The sequence below is a fragment of the Cucurbita pepo genome, chromosome LG13 (assembly GCF_002806865.2).
Source record: "Cucurbita pepo subsp. pepo cultivar mu-cu-16 chromosome LG13, ASM280686v2, whole genome shotgun sequence".
In the NCBI taxonomy this organism is placed as follows: Eukaryota; Viridiplantae; Streptophyta; class Magnoliopsida; order Cucurbitales; family Cucurbitaceae; genus Cucurbita; species Cucurbita pepo.
In genome coordinates, this window is record NC_036650.1 from 4,161,635 (window position 1) to 4,177,365 (window position 15,731).

The 15,731-nt window shown below is 34.2% G+C and overlaps 2 protein-coding genes across 2 annotated transcripts in view; both read right to left on the bottom strand.

Moving 5' to 3' along the window:
• The window catches only part of LOC111809383 (homeobox-leucine zipper protein ATHB-17-like), a 2,456-nt gene extending 1,080 nt beyond the window's left edge, over positions 1 to 1,376 (bottom strand). The window contains exons 1-3 of the mRNA XM_023695834.1: positions 1,292 to 1,376; positions 999 to 1,201; positions 821 to 900 (exon numbers count right to left, since the gene is read on the bottom strand). Coding sequence (XP_023551602.1) covers positions 821 to 900; positions 999 to 1,201; positions 1,292 to 1,376 — 368 coding nt within the window. The remainder of the gene's footprint in view (positions 1 to 820; positions 901 to 998; positions 1,202 to 1,291) is intronic.
• Positions 1,377 to 4,355: 2,979 nt separating this feature from the next.
• Positions 4,356 to 14,734, bottom strand: LOC111808531 (vacuolar-sorting protein BRO1). Its single transcript, XM_023694576.1, has 8 exons — positions 13,963 to 14,734; positions 12,697 to 13,647; positions 12,276 to 12,365; positions 11,631 to 11,699; positions 8,210 to 8,350; positions 7,347 to 7,395; positions 5,434 to 5,537; positions 4,356 to 5,235 (listed from the first exon to the last, which is right to left on the bottom strand). The coding sequence occupies exons 1-8, from the start codon at positions 14,647 to 14,649 to the stop codon at positions 4,663 to 4,665; spliced, it is 2,664 nt and encodes an 887-aa protein (XP_023550344.1). The 5' UTR covers positions 14,650 to 14,734; the 3' UTR covers positions 4,356 to 4,662.
• Between the last annotated feature and the right edge of the window lie 997 nt (positions 14,735 to 15,731).

The window sequence follows — 15,731 nt, forward strand, 5'->3', positions numbered from 1 at the left end:
TTTTTTTTTTTTTTTTTGGTTCTTTTCTGAATGAAATAAAAAAAATAAATGTATATTTTTTTCTCATTTTGTACTCTACGATAATTAATTCAAAGTCAACAAAATATATAAATTTAAGATATACTCTTGTTCGATGCGTTATAAAAGGCTTAGGTTTGGTTGGATAACAATTTCATTTATAGTTTTTTTTTTTTTTTTTTAATAAAGAAATTCATAAAAGTCATTATATTCGTTGTGGTCAGGTCACGACAAAAAGCAGAACAAATTAAGGTAATTTAAGTTAGACAAGGCTCGCTCAACTTTCAATGATCGAACTCATTGGTCCAACGCTTCTAACTTTGGTTTATTAAATCAAATTTTGGATATGAGTTGTCCGATTAAATTAGTTAATTGAATATTAGTTATTGTTTTTTATTTTTATTTTCTTAATTAAAAATATTCAAAATAATTCAACTTATATTATCTTATTTTATTTTATTTATAAAAAAAAACTTTTGTGTTTTTATTATTTTTACTCTATAAAATTATTTATTTTATTAAGTTTAATTCAGTATTTTATTTTTTAAGAACTCTTTTATTAGTTTTTAATGCTTTTCAAAAATTTGATTAACTAATAATTAGTATATCTAAATTATAAAAATATTTAGTATTATTATTGTTCAATTTTAATAATAACTAACCTTATTTATTTCTTTAATAACCAAAATTTTAAATAAGCATCTTAAAACAAAATAAAAAAATAAATAATTTCTTTTATTTATTTTTGTTCTAATTAAATGTTTAAAAAATAAAATGAAAAATAATTATGAATAAAAATTACCTGGCCCTACGATTCTGAAACCAGACTTCAACTTGCCTTGGCTTCAGCTGGAGTGCCATAGCCAAGGCTTCCTTTTGCTTCTAAATAAAAAATAATAAATAATAATAAAATTAATTAATTAATTAATTAAGTAATTAAGTAGAAAATCATTAATTAATATTGAGATGATTTTGCTCACAGGGTTTAATGAATGGTTATGCCTGAAGATATCTTCAAGGAGACGAGACTGATGTTTTGATAGACTAAGCTTCTTCTTTGGCTGACCACCTCCATTGTTAATGCTGCAGCTCTCCTCTTCCTCCTCCGTCCTCTCCGCCACCGCTTGTTCTTCCTCCGCGCCATCTCCTACCTCCGGTACCCGGTTCATGTCCAATTCTTTCGCTGCATGAATTCCTCGTCTCACTCTCGCTTTAATCAAAATGCAACAGAATCACAAATCTAAACATACGAGTGTACGAGTCGAGTGCTTACCTGAAGGACGAGGCGGAGAAGAAGCAAAGCCGGGCATCGATATCGAGAGATCCAAGCTGGATGAGTTGATGGGTAAAAACGCCATGAAAGTTAGAAGAAGGAAGGTAAAAGGAAGAATGATGAAGAAAATCTTGGAAGGGTTAAAGAGTTGGGTTAGGGTTTTATTGACTTTGGTGGTCAAAGTCAAAGAATTGTATGACACGTGTAACAATGATAGGTGTGGAAAAAAAATAGGGAGAAGAATAAACAGATGAGATTTTGTTGGGCCTTGAAATTTGGTTTGTCAGTCCAAAAAATGAAGTCAACTGGAGAAATGATTGGGTGCTGCTCCTCAAAATCACTTCTCCGTGGACCCTTTTTCTGACGAGTCACATAATGGTTAGATATGTAGTACTTCACTACACACGGTCCACGTACACGCACATAGACCCACCAAGTGGGCTCGTATACATACCCCTGGGCCTCACTTATCGAACTAACACACACTCGTGCTATCGAACACCATTGAAGGAAAGGACTTGCATAATATCATAATGAATATAAATATCATATAGGTATGTGTCTGTACTAATCATATTGAGAAAGTATCCTGATACACATAATATGCAAAGTTCATGAGTTCCAACCATATGTAAGTAATAGAAATGATATAAATGGTGACAGCGAAGAGTAACTCTTTTTACCATTAACGATGAAATGTGAACGGAAAAATTAAATGAAGAGAATCTCTTGACTTGGTCAACAATATATATGTTTTCTTTAATACTTTCTTTTTTTTTTTTTTTTTTTTTTTTTTTTTTTTTTTNACTACGTGCGAAAGATTTGGATTTCAAACGTCTTCATATGGTATGAAAAGTTACTACCGAACAAAAATAATAATTTAAAATACATGTTAGAAAAAATTGAGTACTCTCATCTCATCCTCTTTAGTACATTTTGAGACATTTTAACACCGACAATATAGACATAATTTTGATGTCTCATCATACACCCTTATATTGACACAACAAGAATAATAAAAACTTATCTAAGATTGAAGCACGTAAAGATGAGTTCCAAACGAGCATGTAGCCATGGACAACATGTCTTAGACAAATATGATCAAGACATCTAAATCTTTCACCCGTAATAATATTATTATTTTGAAACATTTTAACGCTGGCGAGTATAGACATAATTTTGATGTCTCATCATACACTTCTATATTGACAGAACAAGAATAATAAAAACCTATCTAAAATTGAAGCATGTAAAGATGAGTTCAGAACGAGCATGCGGCTATGGACAACACGTCTTAAACAAGTATGATCGAGACATCTAAATCTTTCGCCCGTAATAATATTATTCTTTTTGTTCGTTAGTAACATTTCATATAAAGGATGAAAATTTAGCCTCAATTATTATATCATATAAGTTCCAAATTTATTTAGGTAATTTAAAAGTAATAATTTAGTACAATCTTATGCAATTGCTCATAAGAATGAATCAAATTTCAATCTTATTTTTTTTATTAAAAAAAATTACATTATACTAAATTATTACTTTTAAATTTTGACCATTTGTTTTGTTATTGGTGGCATAGAAAATGGTGGTACTAAATATGGAACTTAGTCCACCTTCTATATAATACTATTATTTGTATCATAATTTATTATGGCATGCAAATATAATTATTAATTTTATTCTGAAAATCAAGTTACTATATATAAAAATATATATATATTATATAAATTGTCTAAAAATATGTTGATTTTTAAATGGTATGGAATATACCTAATTCTAATATTTAGATATTTTTTAATTTGCTAGACTGGAATAAAAAGAATCAAATCGATAGTCTTATTGTAATAGTCTTTTCGAATAATATTTTCGGGTGGTGAGTCGGGTCAAAGTAGTGATGAACACGGATGTTGATGCTACTGACATGGCAATTAAGTGTGGATCCTACGTGAATAATGTTCGAGTAGTGGGAAGTCGAGTGGGGCCAAGTGTGTGGTTTGTACAAAGAAACATGAGGGAACCAATGTCTTGGCCATGGCTCACAGCTTTGGCCTACTTCTTGTTTGTGTGGCTCTCCCTCTTCCAATATTTTGTGTTCTTGCTTCTTTTCAAGTTTATGTCTTCTATGACGCATTCAAGATTATATTTTTTAGGTCTCAATTGCAACTTTTATATATATTTTAAATTTTTGCTTTCAAATTCGGTAAGAAAAATTGTACATGGAAAATAATAATAGAAAATGTAAATTTTCAAAATTCCAACCAAAAAATTCATTGATTGTTTCCAAGAAACTATGTGACAATTGCGTATTTATTTTCATTAGGATTGGTTGGTCCAAATTGACTTTGATTAGGTCTTATTCGGGTGCGACTCATTAGTCCAAATGACTTTAAAAAACTCAAATGTTTTTTAAAAAAATTATTTTCTTTGAGAATTATGAAGTTTGGTTCTTCAATTTTAATATTTTATTTAGTAGGTCTATATATATATATATTCATTTCATTTGTCAATCATTTTCTCTTTTTTTTATTTATTTAATATTAGAATTGATATTTAATAGACTACTCTTAATATTATGTTCATTTTGATCGAGTTTGAATTGATCAGCAAATCAATTTGATAGCTATTATTTCTATCATTTGATATACCATGGATTAGACCAAACTCACTCTAGTTAAATCTCCGACCTAGTATCGTTCTTGAACTAACTCTTGGATAAGAACTCTTGGATAAGAGCTACGAGCTATTAGATAAGACCGATGTCCAAACCGTCTTAAATATATTTATGAACCCTACTCCTCGATAGCTACCTCTTACAAACTCATCCTCTTACCATGAATGGATTATCCTTACACAGTAAACTGTCCCTCATTTTGAGCTCTTATCACATAAACTTCAAGGTTGATGAGAACTCATGAGAAAATAAACAAAGAAAGAAAAGGAGAAAAGAAAAAGCACATACTAAATCTCAAATGATCTGTCAATAGGAGAGTCTGAAACTACATCTGTAGAGGTAAGCATTATTCATTTTTATCCTTAATAAAGATGCAACTGAAACAAAGTATTAAATAAAACTCGTTCCAACACATTCTGTTATTGTTGTTATTACTTAAAATGCCCAGTCATTTGTACTTTACATCTTTAACAGGAAAATAGTAATCTATACATAGAAAAATTTCTCGACTGAAATACAGAATACACATACGCCTTCTGCAAGAAAATAGACGATAAGCATCGGAGATCCAAAAAGATGTAAGCTATATGAAAAACAATCTAAAATGAAATCCATCCGAGCAAAGGGACAAGACAATTGTTTCGAAACAAATCACTTTCCAGACAAAACATACAGCTGAGAGGGTATGGGATGCTGATTATTGTTGCTTGTAGTAACCACCTTGCTGATGTGGTGGATACTGGTTCGGGACGGTGTAAGGAGGCCGAGGCATAGATCCAGGCTGTGGAACATGGGCGTTGTAGTATGGCCCTTGCCACCCAGGATACGCAGGTTGGCCATACTCGTGGTTCGCTGAAGGTTGTTGAGGTGCCTGAGGGTGAGGTGGGTAGGGACTAGTACCTGGTGTAGGTGCAGGAGCAGGAGAGGAGTGGTAGGAAGGGGGTGCCTGCTGTGCGGAACTGTACATGGGATGGGGTTGGGGATGGGATTGGGGATGTTGCTGAGCATACCCACCAATGGGCGACTGCTCATGTGGTGGTTGGTAGTAAGATTGAGGTGGGCGAACATCCGATTGTGACGACGAGTGAGACCGTTGATTGTGGGATCCTACAGAAAGATAGTTAGTGTTATAGCCACCACCTGAGGTTTTACTGTCCTGAAAACTGAGGCCAGCCATTTGTCTTTGGACATCTTCCATCATTTCACGGCACTGGATGTTTCTCGTCATCACAAAATCGCTACATTGCTGCTTCACATTTGTGATTGCATCCTGTCAAGTAAAAGTTGATCAACGTCTAAGCTCAAGAAAACAGATACAAAAAGTGATGCCTAACAATACCCTTTCTTTCAAGGATGTCCAATGCGAAACCAGTTCAAAGATATTACGTTTAATATATATATATATAACTAAAAAAACCTCAACCTTGGCCCAATGGAACACAAGGGAAGAACTTCAGATACTTCTTACCTGAAGAGTCACATAAAACTTCAATCCCTCATTGATGTTCTCCTTGATTTCTCTGTACTTGGCTACTGCAGCTTGAATCTGTTTGTAGCATCTTTCACGGGATGCTGAAACAAACAAAACGGAAGGGAATGAAACCAGAGGGCAAGAAACAGAATATAACTAGTGGCTGATTGAGCAATTTGACATATTATAGATCAGAAGCTACGACACAAATGGACGTAATTAAATTAAACCATAAATGCGACTGAAATCAAGTCACTGAACGTCTGCAACAGCAGATATGGACTCCAGAAAACATGAAAACATAACAAGAAGATGCAACAATTAAGTAACAAAACAACTTCAGAACTTCATCAAAATTGAAATTACATTTCATGTCCTATATCAGAATAATTTGAGGACCTGTTCGAGGATGTTTGTCTGATAATCAATGGGACTACTTCCAAATTTCCTACGAGAGCTCTTTCGAGACGAATAAGTTACCGTAGCCATGCAAAACTCACATTTTAATATGACCTGGAAATTTAATATTTTCTTATTTATTTATTATAACATCTTTGAATGCACACGCCAGTTTGCATGCACTTCGACTACTCTCACCAAACAACATGGTCCACCCTATTACATTTGGTTGCAAGAAAACTCAGAATACTAAATTAGAGTTATGTAGTCACACTATCACATGAACCCATTTCTTCTAAGTCTTAATATTTTTTTGGTTTAAATCCTATTTTGGTCCTGGAACTTCCAAAATGTCTTCTTAGTTCCTAAACTTTCAAATTTATTCTATTTTGATCCCCAGACTTTTAAAATGTCTATTTTTCTCCCTCAGTTTTAAAAAATATAACCATTTTGGTCGTTAGTTTTTATTTAAATTTGACTTAGCTTCAAGGATGTGTACTATTATGTTAATACAAGCCTAATTTCGAGCCATAATTTAAAAATAAACATAGAGCAAAGCGGATTCAAGGCATGAAAGTAACATAGCAAGGATCAAAATGATTGTTCTTAAAATTTTCGGGATTAAAATAAATATTTCAAAAGTTCAGGGTCCAAAGTAGAAAAAACTTAGAAAGTTTAAGGACTTAAATACACATCTTGAATGACAAAAGTAGAAGAAACTTGAAACTTGGAAGATTAGGGACTAAAACAAGGTTTAAACTTTTTTCTTCTAGGATAAAGTATCAAACTTCTGTTGAGAAAAAATGAAATAATAAAGAACTATCGAGCTAAGTTCTTTATTATGTAGAACCTAGCATTCTGAAGTTACCAAGGATAATGGACGTTTTAAGATTAGAAATTGAGTATTGAATTTATGAAGGACAAAGAGCCAACACAATAAGCAGAGAAGCTCTCATCAAAAAGAAAAAACATTCCACACAGTTTCATGAGATGCACGTATCAGAACATGAGAACATGAGAAGTCAACTAGATCTTTTTGAATTGAGATGAAAAATAGACGAAGTAAAAAGTTCATCATTATCAATATTCCGAACCTGTGAACTAAAGACACACGAAGGAAGTAAAGAAAAAACAGTCCACACAGTTTCATGAGATGCACGTATCAGAACGTGAGAACATGCGAGTTCAACTAGATCTTTTTGAATTGAGATGAAAAATAGACAAAGTAAAAGGTTCATCATTATCAATATTCCGAACCTGCGAACTAAAGACACATGAAGGAAGTAAAAATCTACCACGTAATTTTCCAAATTCCAAGAGCTTAAAAACAATACGAAAGAGTTTTAACAAGCCAACCAAGAATAAACACAGAACAAAAGAGAGAATAATCCTTCACTTCAATTACATCCATAACCATGAAATTAAGTTCTAAAAAATATAGTTTCTAATATGCACAGTTGAAATGAAAATATCATTTAGAGTTAATAAATCCTCAACTACACAAAACATACCTTTGTAGTCTTCTAGATTAAAGATGACAGAAAACTCATTGTTTTGGCCCTGGAAAACAATGACAGAACCAATTACTAATTCAGATCAATCATCTACATAAATCATATTCTGGATAATGTTCTTTAAGAAATCATATAACCGTATACAACATTAATCATACAATATTCAAAATTTTATCTTCAGATCAACCTTTTACTGAAATCTATTTAAAATATAATTTTGGTCCCTTAACTTTAATCAATATTATATTTTGAGCCTGAATTTTTAAAAGCTTATTTTACCCATTTTCCCCCTTTGATCCTTTCAACTTTAAACTGCCAAATTTTCAATTTTAATCCTCTAGCTTTTGTTAAATTACGCGTTCAGCCCCATGCATCTTTCAAAAAAATTTGGTATCTTTGGTTCGTTGATTTTTGTTATTTTGGCTTTTATAATAAAAATTTCTTCATACAAATTGATGAGGTCGACCCCCGTACGTAGAGTAGTGGGCAACTGGGTTTTGAAGAAAAAGGGAAATCTTCCTTGTTTGATGGGGAGGTGTTGTACTCTTTTTTTTTTTCGTAACTTTTTTTAAAACAATTCAAATAAAGAAAACAATAAATTTTTTGTTTTCGAAAATAGGCTATTTTACGAGCTTTTTTAAAAATTATTTTTGAAAATAAGTATACCAAACAAATGATCATTTTCCTTGTACTTTTTATTTTCAAAAACATAAAAACGAAAAAGTTTCACAAATCCAACAAGGTCTTATCTATATTCCAACAACATTGCATAGAACTATTGTTGGACAAGGTATTCGTTCACAATAACAGCTTGAAGTAAATTCTAAAAACATGAAAATACAACAGGAGGAGAAATAAACCTGAATTTGCAACAACAATTGTTCTTGGGCTTCAATGTTTCGAGAAATCTCCTCGCAGATATTGTCATATTTGGATATCTCCTTCCTGAAAAGATCCTCGTAGGACCCAGTTGATGTCATCAATTTTGGTAGTATATCATCCTGAAGCAGAATAAAAGAGACAATGACATCATTTGTTTGACGAACACATCAATGCAAAATTATTGACAACTTAGAATAACTAGCAGATGTTCCACAAGTTATCATACTTTCATATCAATACTGAGATTTGAGAGCAAACAACCAAAAATAAAATATAAATTTCCTTTTATTATGAGATACCAGCTTCCATTAAGAGGATGAAAGAATACAGATCCTTTGGGGTAAAATAAGAACAGCACCCACATTCAAACTGCCCTCCCACAACTTATTACTTTCATATACAAACTTGGATTTGAGAGCAAATAACCAAAGTAAAATATAATTTCCTTTTATTCAAGAGAAGCTAGCTTTCAATTAGAAGATGAAAGTATACAAATTGCATTAAAAAAAAGTGCAATAAAAGGAAGAAGTCATCCAAAGAAACAAACTAACAATACAAAAAAACGACTTGGAAACAAACACCCAATTGAAAGCCTTAAATCTGACACTAGACAAAACCAAAATAGGATATAATTGTATTGCAACAAAATTTATAAAAAGAATAAGTAATATTCTTTAATACTATGAACAGAACGCCATACTAGTGCAAATTCAGAATTGGACGTGATATGGTGGAAACAACATAAATCATGCATTTAGATGCCAGTTTGCCCATAGTTTTATGGAAACAAAAGTTGGGAGGCATTTGACTTCAGCTAGGTAGATCCATTTTTTGGTAGAAGATCCATCTCAGATGAATTTTGTTCCTTGAATGAACAACATTATAACTATATAGCGGCACACTACTCTAACACAATGTCTACAATTTACTTATACAACTCTTAATTGGAAATTCCTATTAGTGAACCTTGTTTGGAATTTCACGACTTCAAAAACGGGAGATCTTTTTGTGGTTCTTGGTATACTATGGTCCCCTTTTCTCTTCTTTTTCCCTCTTGTTTTATTAAACTGAGATTTCATTGAGAAAAAAATGAAAGAATACAAGAGACGTTACAAAATAAATAAATAAAAACTCAAACCGAGCCAAACAAAAGAAAAGGCTTTGGTGAAGCAAGATGAAACTGTAAACGATAATTACAGAAGTCCTTTCACACCAGGTATGAAACCTAACTAGAGACCAAACATCCTACCAAGACCATTCCACCCCTCTAAACATTTCATTGTTCCTTTCCCCCCAAGACCCCGAAGCAAAGCACAAATGCCCGCTCACCACAGTAAACCACTCTTTTGAAAGAAAGGATGAATGAGCGTTGTATCCCCAATCATGGAACTGAAAACTCCAAGACGAAACATACTAATGTTGAAGGTATGAAATAAACCAATCCACAATGTCGAAGCATAATCACAAGACCACAAAAGGTGAGTAGGGCCATCTAACACTCTCTTAGAAAGGATACAGCATTGCAATCCTATCGATGATGATGACCTTCCCATAATTTTTTGATCTGTGGTGTCAGCTATGAAGAGCCTACTAGACAAGATACTTAGGGTTCTTGGAGATTTAAACCTTCTACAACAAGGAAAAAAGTGGGATGCTGGAGGAGGGATTAACAAAACAATTAGAAAAAAAAAAAAGGAATTTGCATGTGACTTCTCACAAGGATTAGAACTTCAAACTCTAAGCACGAAGATCCCTCCTTCCTGGATAAAAATTCCCAATAAAGATGGTCCTTGGTATGTTTTGAAAGTCTAGGCACAATCTTTGTGCATCGCTTAGTTTGTTGGAAAGGTACGCCTAAACCCTGCACCTTCCTTGAAGCTTTCCCGCCTAGGAAACGCTCCCTTCATACTTAAAAATTTCTAAGCCATCTATTATCAAGGATATATTTCTCTGGTTTAGGGAAATAATCCCTAAGCCTAAGCCTCCTTCCTCCAAGGGAGCTTGATTTTTTCCCATCTAAGAACATGAGATCCACCGTTTTCCTTGTTGCCTCTCCACGAAAAAATTGGATAAAGTCTCTCAATGGCTGCTGAAATCTTTGTGGGGATGGAAAAAATTGATAGATAATAGATGGGGAGGATGGCCAATATTTCTTGTTTGAAAGTCGAGGTTGGCCAATATTTCTTGTTTGAGGGTCAAACTTCCCCCTCTGAAGATGCGTAAATACCTTAAAGAACTGATTTGTTGAAGTGAATCATGTTTTCTTATTTTGTGGAGTATTGACTCTATGTTGAAAGACCAATATTTGAACCTTGTTCATCTTTCATATATTTTCTTTCTTAAACTTTATTTTTTTCCATGAAGGTTTACACTTGCCAATAGCATTATGCTACACACATAAGCCTCGACACCAACCTCGATACAAATGAGAAGCTTTGAAGATAGTTCTGAAATTGAGCGTTGTCCCCTATGGTTTGCTTTGGTTTGTTACTTTTTGTCCCTAAGAGTATCTATGGATCATATTTTCCTTCATTGTTCCTTTAGTTCCAGAAGTTGATACTTTATTAGAATGGATTCGGTCTCTCTCTTTGTGTCCCAAGAAGCATGAATGATTGACTAATGGAGACTAGCAGGTTGGTATTTTGAAGGCAAAGCCAGAATGTTCTCAAATTGTGTGGCTAGAGCGATCTTTTGGCAATTATGGAAGAAAAAGAAATCAAAGATTTTTATAGGACAAGCTTCCTTAATTGTCTCTTCTTTATAATAGTGTGAAGCGTGTTTCTTTTGGTGGTGCTCAAACCACACTAAATCTTTTGTAATTACAACCAGCAGACGATTATAAGGGATACAAGGCTCTTCTTCATAGTTCTTTAGGAACCCTGCCTATCCCCTACCTAAGTATCTTTTTTTGGTCTGGTTGTAATAGCTCTAATTTGTTTCTTTTTAAAAATGCTTTGAAGGATTTAAGGTAATTATAAGTGGCCTAGAGCTTGTATATCTAACCGTCTTTTTTATATTTCTAACTTTGGAGAATTTATCATGACCCATTTCTTTTGATAGGGGTGAGTTGGTGAGTAATTTTCATATCTTGCTACCCAAGCCTGCTTGATACCTAGCCAATCCTCCCATTTCTAGAATCTGTCACTATATACACTTTCTCACAAGTCAAACATACACACACTCATACGATTCTTAAAGTTCTTTTCATACAATCATTGTCTTTATTTATTTACTTTCAGAAAAAATTCTTATTTTGTATCAAAATGTACAATTAACAATGTGAAACCATAAGCCTCATTAGCTATTGAGATAAGAGGGACACAAGGAATTGACCATCTCTAGTGCAGACAATTAGACTCAAAAGCAAATATGTTGAGTAACAAAGTGCAGATATTATACCTTCCTCTTCATCTCTTTAAGCATGTCTTCAAGACCAGCTCGTTGAGCACCAAGATTTTCCAACTGCCTCTGCATAGCAGAACATGCAACATTTACAATGCACATTAAACAAGAGTAAACAAAATTAATTCTTTTATGTGACGACATAAATTGACAAGTTTCCAAAAAGTGTGGTTTTCTTTCCATAACTAATAGGTGCTTGGACTATGGTACACAATCTCAACTAATCTCAAAGGATAGCCCTTTACCTTTACAATATTTGACGTCAAAAAAACGTGTGATTGTTAATATCTTAGGTAGGGGCCACATGGTTTCAACCTATTACTCCAAAGATATATTTACCACTTGCTCTTTTGACCATCCGTTCAGACAGAAGAATCATTCACAATATATGCGCAGGAAACAAAAATCAAGCATTTGTCAAACTGAAAAAAATACACCAAAGACTTCTGTTTTACATCCAGCAATTACTAGCTAAACATCTTCTGTCAGAGCTAGAACTGGGAGCTACGGTCTAATCTTAAAAAATCTACAGGTCAAGAAACTCGGAAAAAATTTATTTATGCATAAGCACTTGGATAAAATAATTCAAAGCCAGGTAAAGGAAAATAGAAAGCATGAAAAAGAAATATAAGAATAAGGTACCAAGCTCTGCTTTAGGGTCCCAAGAATAGCATCTTCATTGGCATCCAAAGACATTATCGGCCTAGCAAGAGTTGGGAGAGCAGACTCTACCTGAGATAAAAACGCCACAACACTAATTAACCAAAAAACTTGCACATGGTCTAAAAATAACGATTACTGACAGCAAATGACAAGAAGAAAGTAGATGATAAGTTCCTTCAAAAAAATCCAGAAGTCTATTCCTCGTTTCACAAAGTAACAACAAAATAGTAAATTCACCAAATATTATAATTAGTTAACAGATGTCAATGAGATACATATTCAGTGAGGAGTCCATGTCTCTATTAAAAGAGGGTATAGTTTGGAGCCACAAAATAAGCCAGGCACTTACAAAAAGAATTCACGAAATGAACAGGAAAATAAGATTATGAACAGAACATACTGGACGGTGATCAAGAACTGACAAGAGAGATGAATGATCTTTCACTGAACGCTCAATCCTGGCATCACTTTCTGCAGCTTGCTTCAAGTTACCAGCAAATCTATTCAATCTATCTTGTATGTTCTTTGTCAATGTACTGGACTGAGGCCTAGTCCACCGAGTCCCAAATTGACTTCGGAATTGGGAATCCTCTCTTGCTTCTTTCTGCAGGAGCTCCTCAATCTGCACTAGCATTTCACTGTTTACTCTTCTTAGATCCCTGAGTTGTTGTAACTCGGCCTCCAAACCTATTGGGCCTCCACTAATTTGCACTGCCTCAACATCTTCTTTAAGATCTGTTGGCAAGGAAGAATTTCCTTCCAAGGCAAGAATAGATTCCGGAAGGTCCATTTCCTTGAGCCTTACGCGGGTGAGCTCACTTGCTTGTTGCAATTTCTCAGCTTGTGTTCGTATAATGTCATCAACCATTTCAGTGTACCTAGAAAGAGCTTTAGCACTGCTATCTGGAATAAGACAAGCAAACATCTTTTCCTTGCTTGCGTCCAACACTTCATTCATTGCCATTGACTTCACCATGGAGAAAGCTGGGAGAGGAGGCAGAGTACTAGGATTAGGAACCCTCATGAGGTAGACTCTGTCATTTTCCTTCACAGCTCTCTCCAAATTACGGTTAAGATTGGCCTCTAACTTGTTAATAGCATCAAGAAGCTGCACCGCAGCACCTTTTGATGACTTCTTAGCCTCCGTTAAAGCACTAATTCCACTCCTTAACCGAGCAATTTCCTCAGCAATATTTTCATTTTCGTGCAACTCTAAACTGTACCTGTAGCAAGCTTCGGCGAAAAACAGAGCTGCTTTCAGCTGCACATGAGCTATCCAGGCCTTATCAAAATGCTGGCTAAGAGGTGGAGAATTGAGGGCTGCCAAAGCTTCCTCATAGTATAAACCAACCTGCCAACACATCAATCATAATTACTTCAGCAGAATGCATAATAAGAACATTTGAAGGTGCAAATCACCACGCTAATGAACACATTGAGATCGGGAGTTTCAAATGACAATGAAAGAATTAATTCATTCCACAAGTATGGTAAATTTAGCAAAAATGAAACATTGAACTACAACTAATTGGGTTCAAATCTATCATATTCTCCACATGAACGGATTTGAATGGATCACCCGCAACCAAATGCGAACAACATTCTGCAACCGAACGGATGATCAGAAAGTCCAAGAGCAATACACCGAGCAAAATCACACACTCACCTGCCGAGAGATCTTTGCGCAAACACCAGGCGTACTGCCTTTCGCAATCGTATTCTCAAATACACACTCCTGAGCCTGCGCTAACATCAGCCTCTCCAACATACCGACACACTCGACCGAAACATCCACAGTCGTAGAACTACCAATCGACGCTTTGGTGGACGCATTGTCCCTCAAGAAGGCGAACGCCCCAGCCGCCGCAATAAACGCATGCGAGGCCTGGCGACGCCCCTCAACGGTAGCGCGATCGAACGAGAGGCCAATCTGGCTATAAACCGCACCTAAATTGAACAGAACCGCAGCCTTCTCTAAGTGGATATTTTGCTGAGAAGCCTTCTGCTTCTGCTTGAAGGCGTCGTACCAGACGAAGGTGATGGTGTTGACATGGTCCTTATCCGGGGAAATCGGGAATCGGGTCTCGACGAGACAGAGGGCTTTGAAGTAGCTCTGAAGGAGATCGCGACGGGCGGTGGGGGAAGGATCGGACTGGCGCTCGAGATCGGAGCGGTAGTCCTTGAGGGTTTGAAGGTCGTCTTCAAGGTTCTGGGCGTCGCGCTCGGAGTAATTGAAGGCGATGTAGTTGCGAAGAGGGCGGTAGAGATCGAGTTGAGTGGTTTTCTTCTCGAAGATGGCGAGCATGATGTTGGAACTGGTGCCGGCCGATGAGGATGAGGCCGAACCGGCCATTTTTTCCGATTCGATAAATTCTAAGCTTCGGAAATGGAGGCAGACGAGAGGCCTCTTGATTGACTGAATCTACTTCTTCTAGTTTCTTCTTCAAAGCCTTCGTTTTTATTGTTTTTCTTTTTCTTTTTTCTTTTTAATTTTCTTCTTCACGAAGGAAATTAGAAATTCTTTTTTTCTTTTCTTAAAAAAATAAAATAAAAAAGAGCTTTTTAGAATAAATTAATTTTTCTTTTTTTCAATTGTTAACTTCTTTTTTAATTTTCCAATTATTATTATTTAAAACTTTTTTTAGTTGATAAAAAATTAAATCTAAGATAGTCCGTGGAGGTGCTAACTAGTTAAACTATCATCGGTTAGTATTTGTTATTTTTAATCTTATGAATAGATTTTTTATTAAAATTTTGTTACGTCGAAAATTTAACTAATTCTAAATTATCATATAAAAATCTAACTAGGTGCTAACTAGTTAAACTAAATTATCATATAAAAAAATTAAATTAAAAATATTTCATTCAAATTTCAAAAATATAATTATCTTTATATAATCAATAAATCTAATTCACTCGAATTGAAACTTCATTAACGTCAATTCTATTGATTTCAATTTAATCTCTCGATGTGATAAAAAAATATTTTTCTAAAATTCAATTCGTTACATGATTGAATATAATAAAACATCAACTACCGAGCTTTAATGTGACTAGGGATCTAATGTGATTAACATGTCTTTGGCCAAGGCATTCGGATAATTTGGGTTTAATGTTTCTATTTTGTTTCTATTTTGATCATTATTTTTTAAAATTTATCTTAAATTTGATTAATTAATAATAATAATAATAAAAGTCAACTTATAGAACAAGTTTCCAAACAATGAAAATTCGAAAGGAAAAAAAAAAAACACAATTTCCCAATTTCAAGAAATTTATTTTGATAGCTACTGATTGAATATTATTTCACCTAAATTATTATTCATAAATGCCTTCATTTATTCTACAACTAATTATCAAAATATATTTGTTAATTTGTACTTTTAATAACCTATTTGTTAATTTGTACTTTTAATAACCATAGCACCACATTCA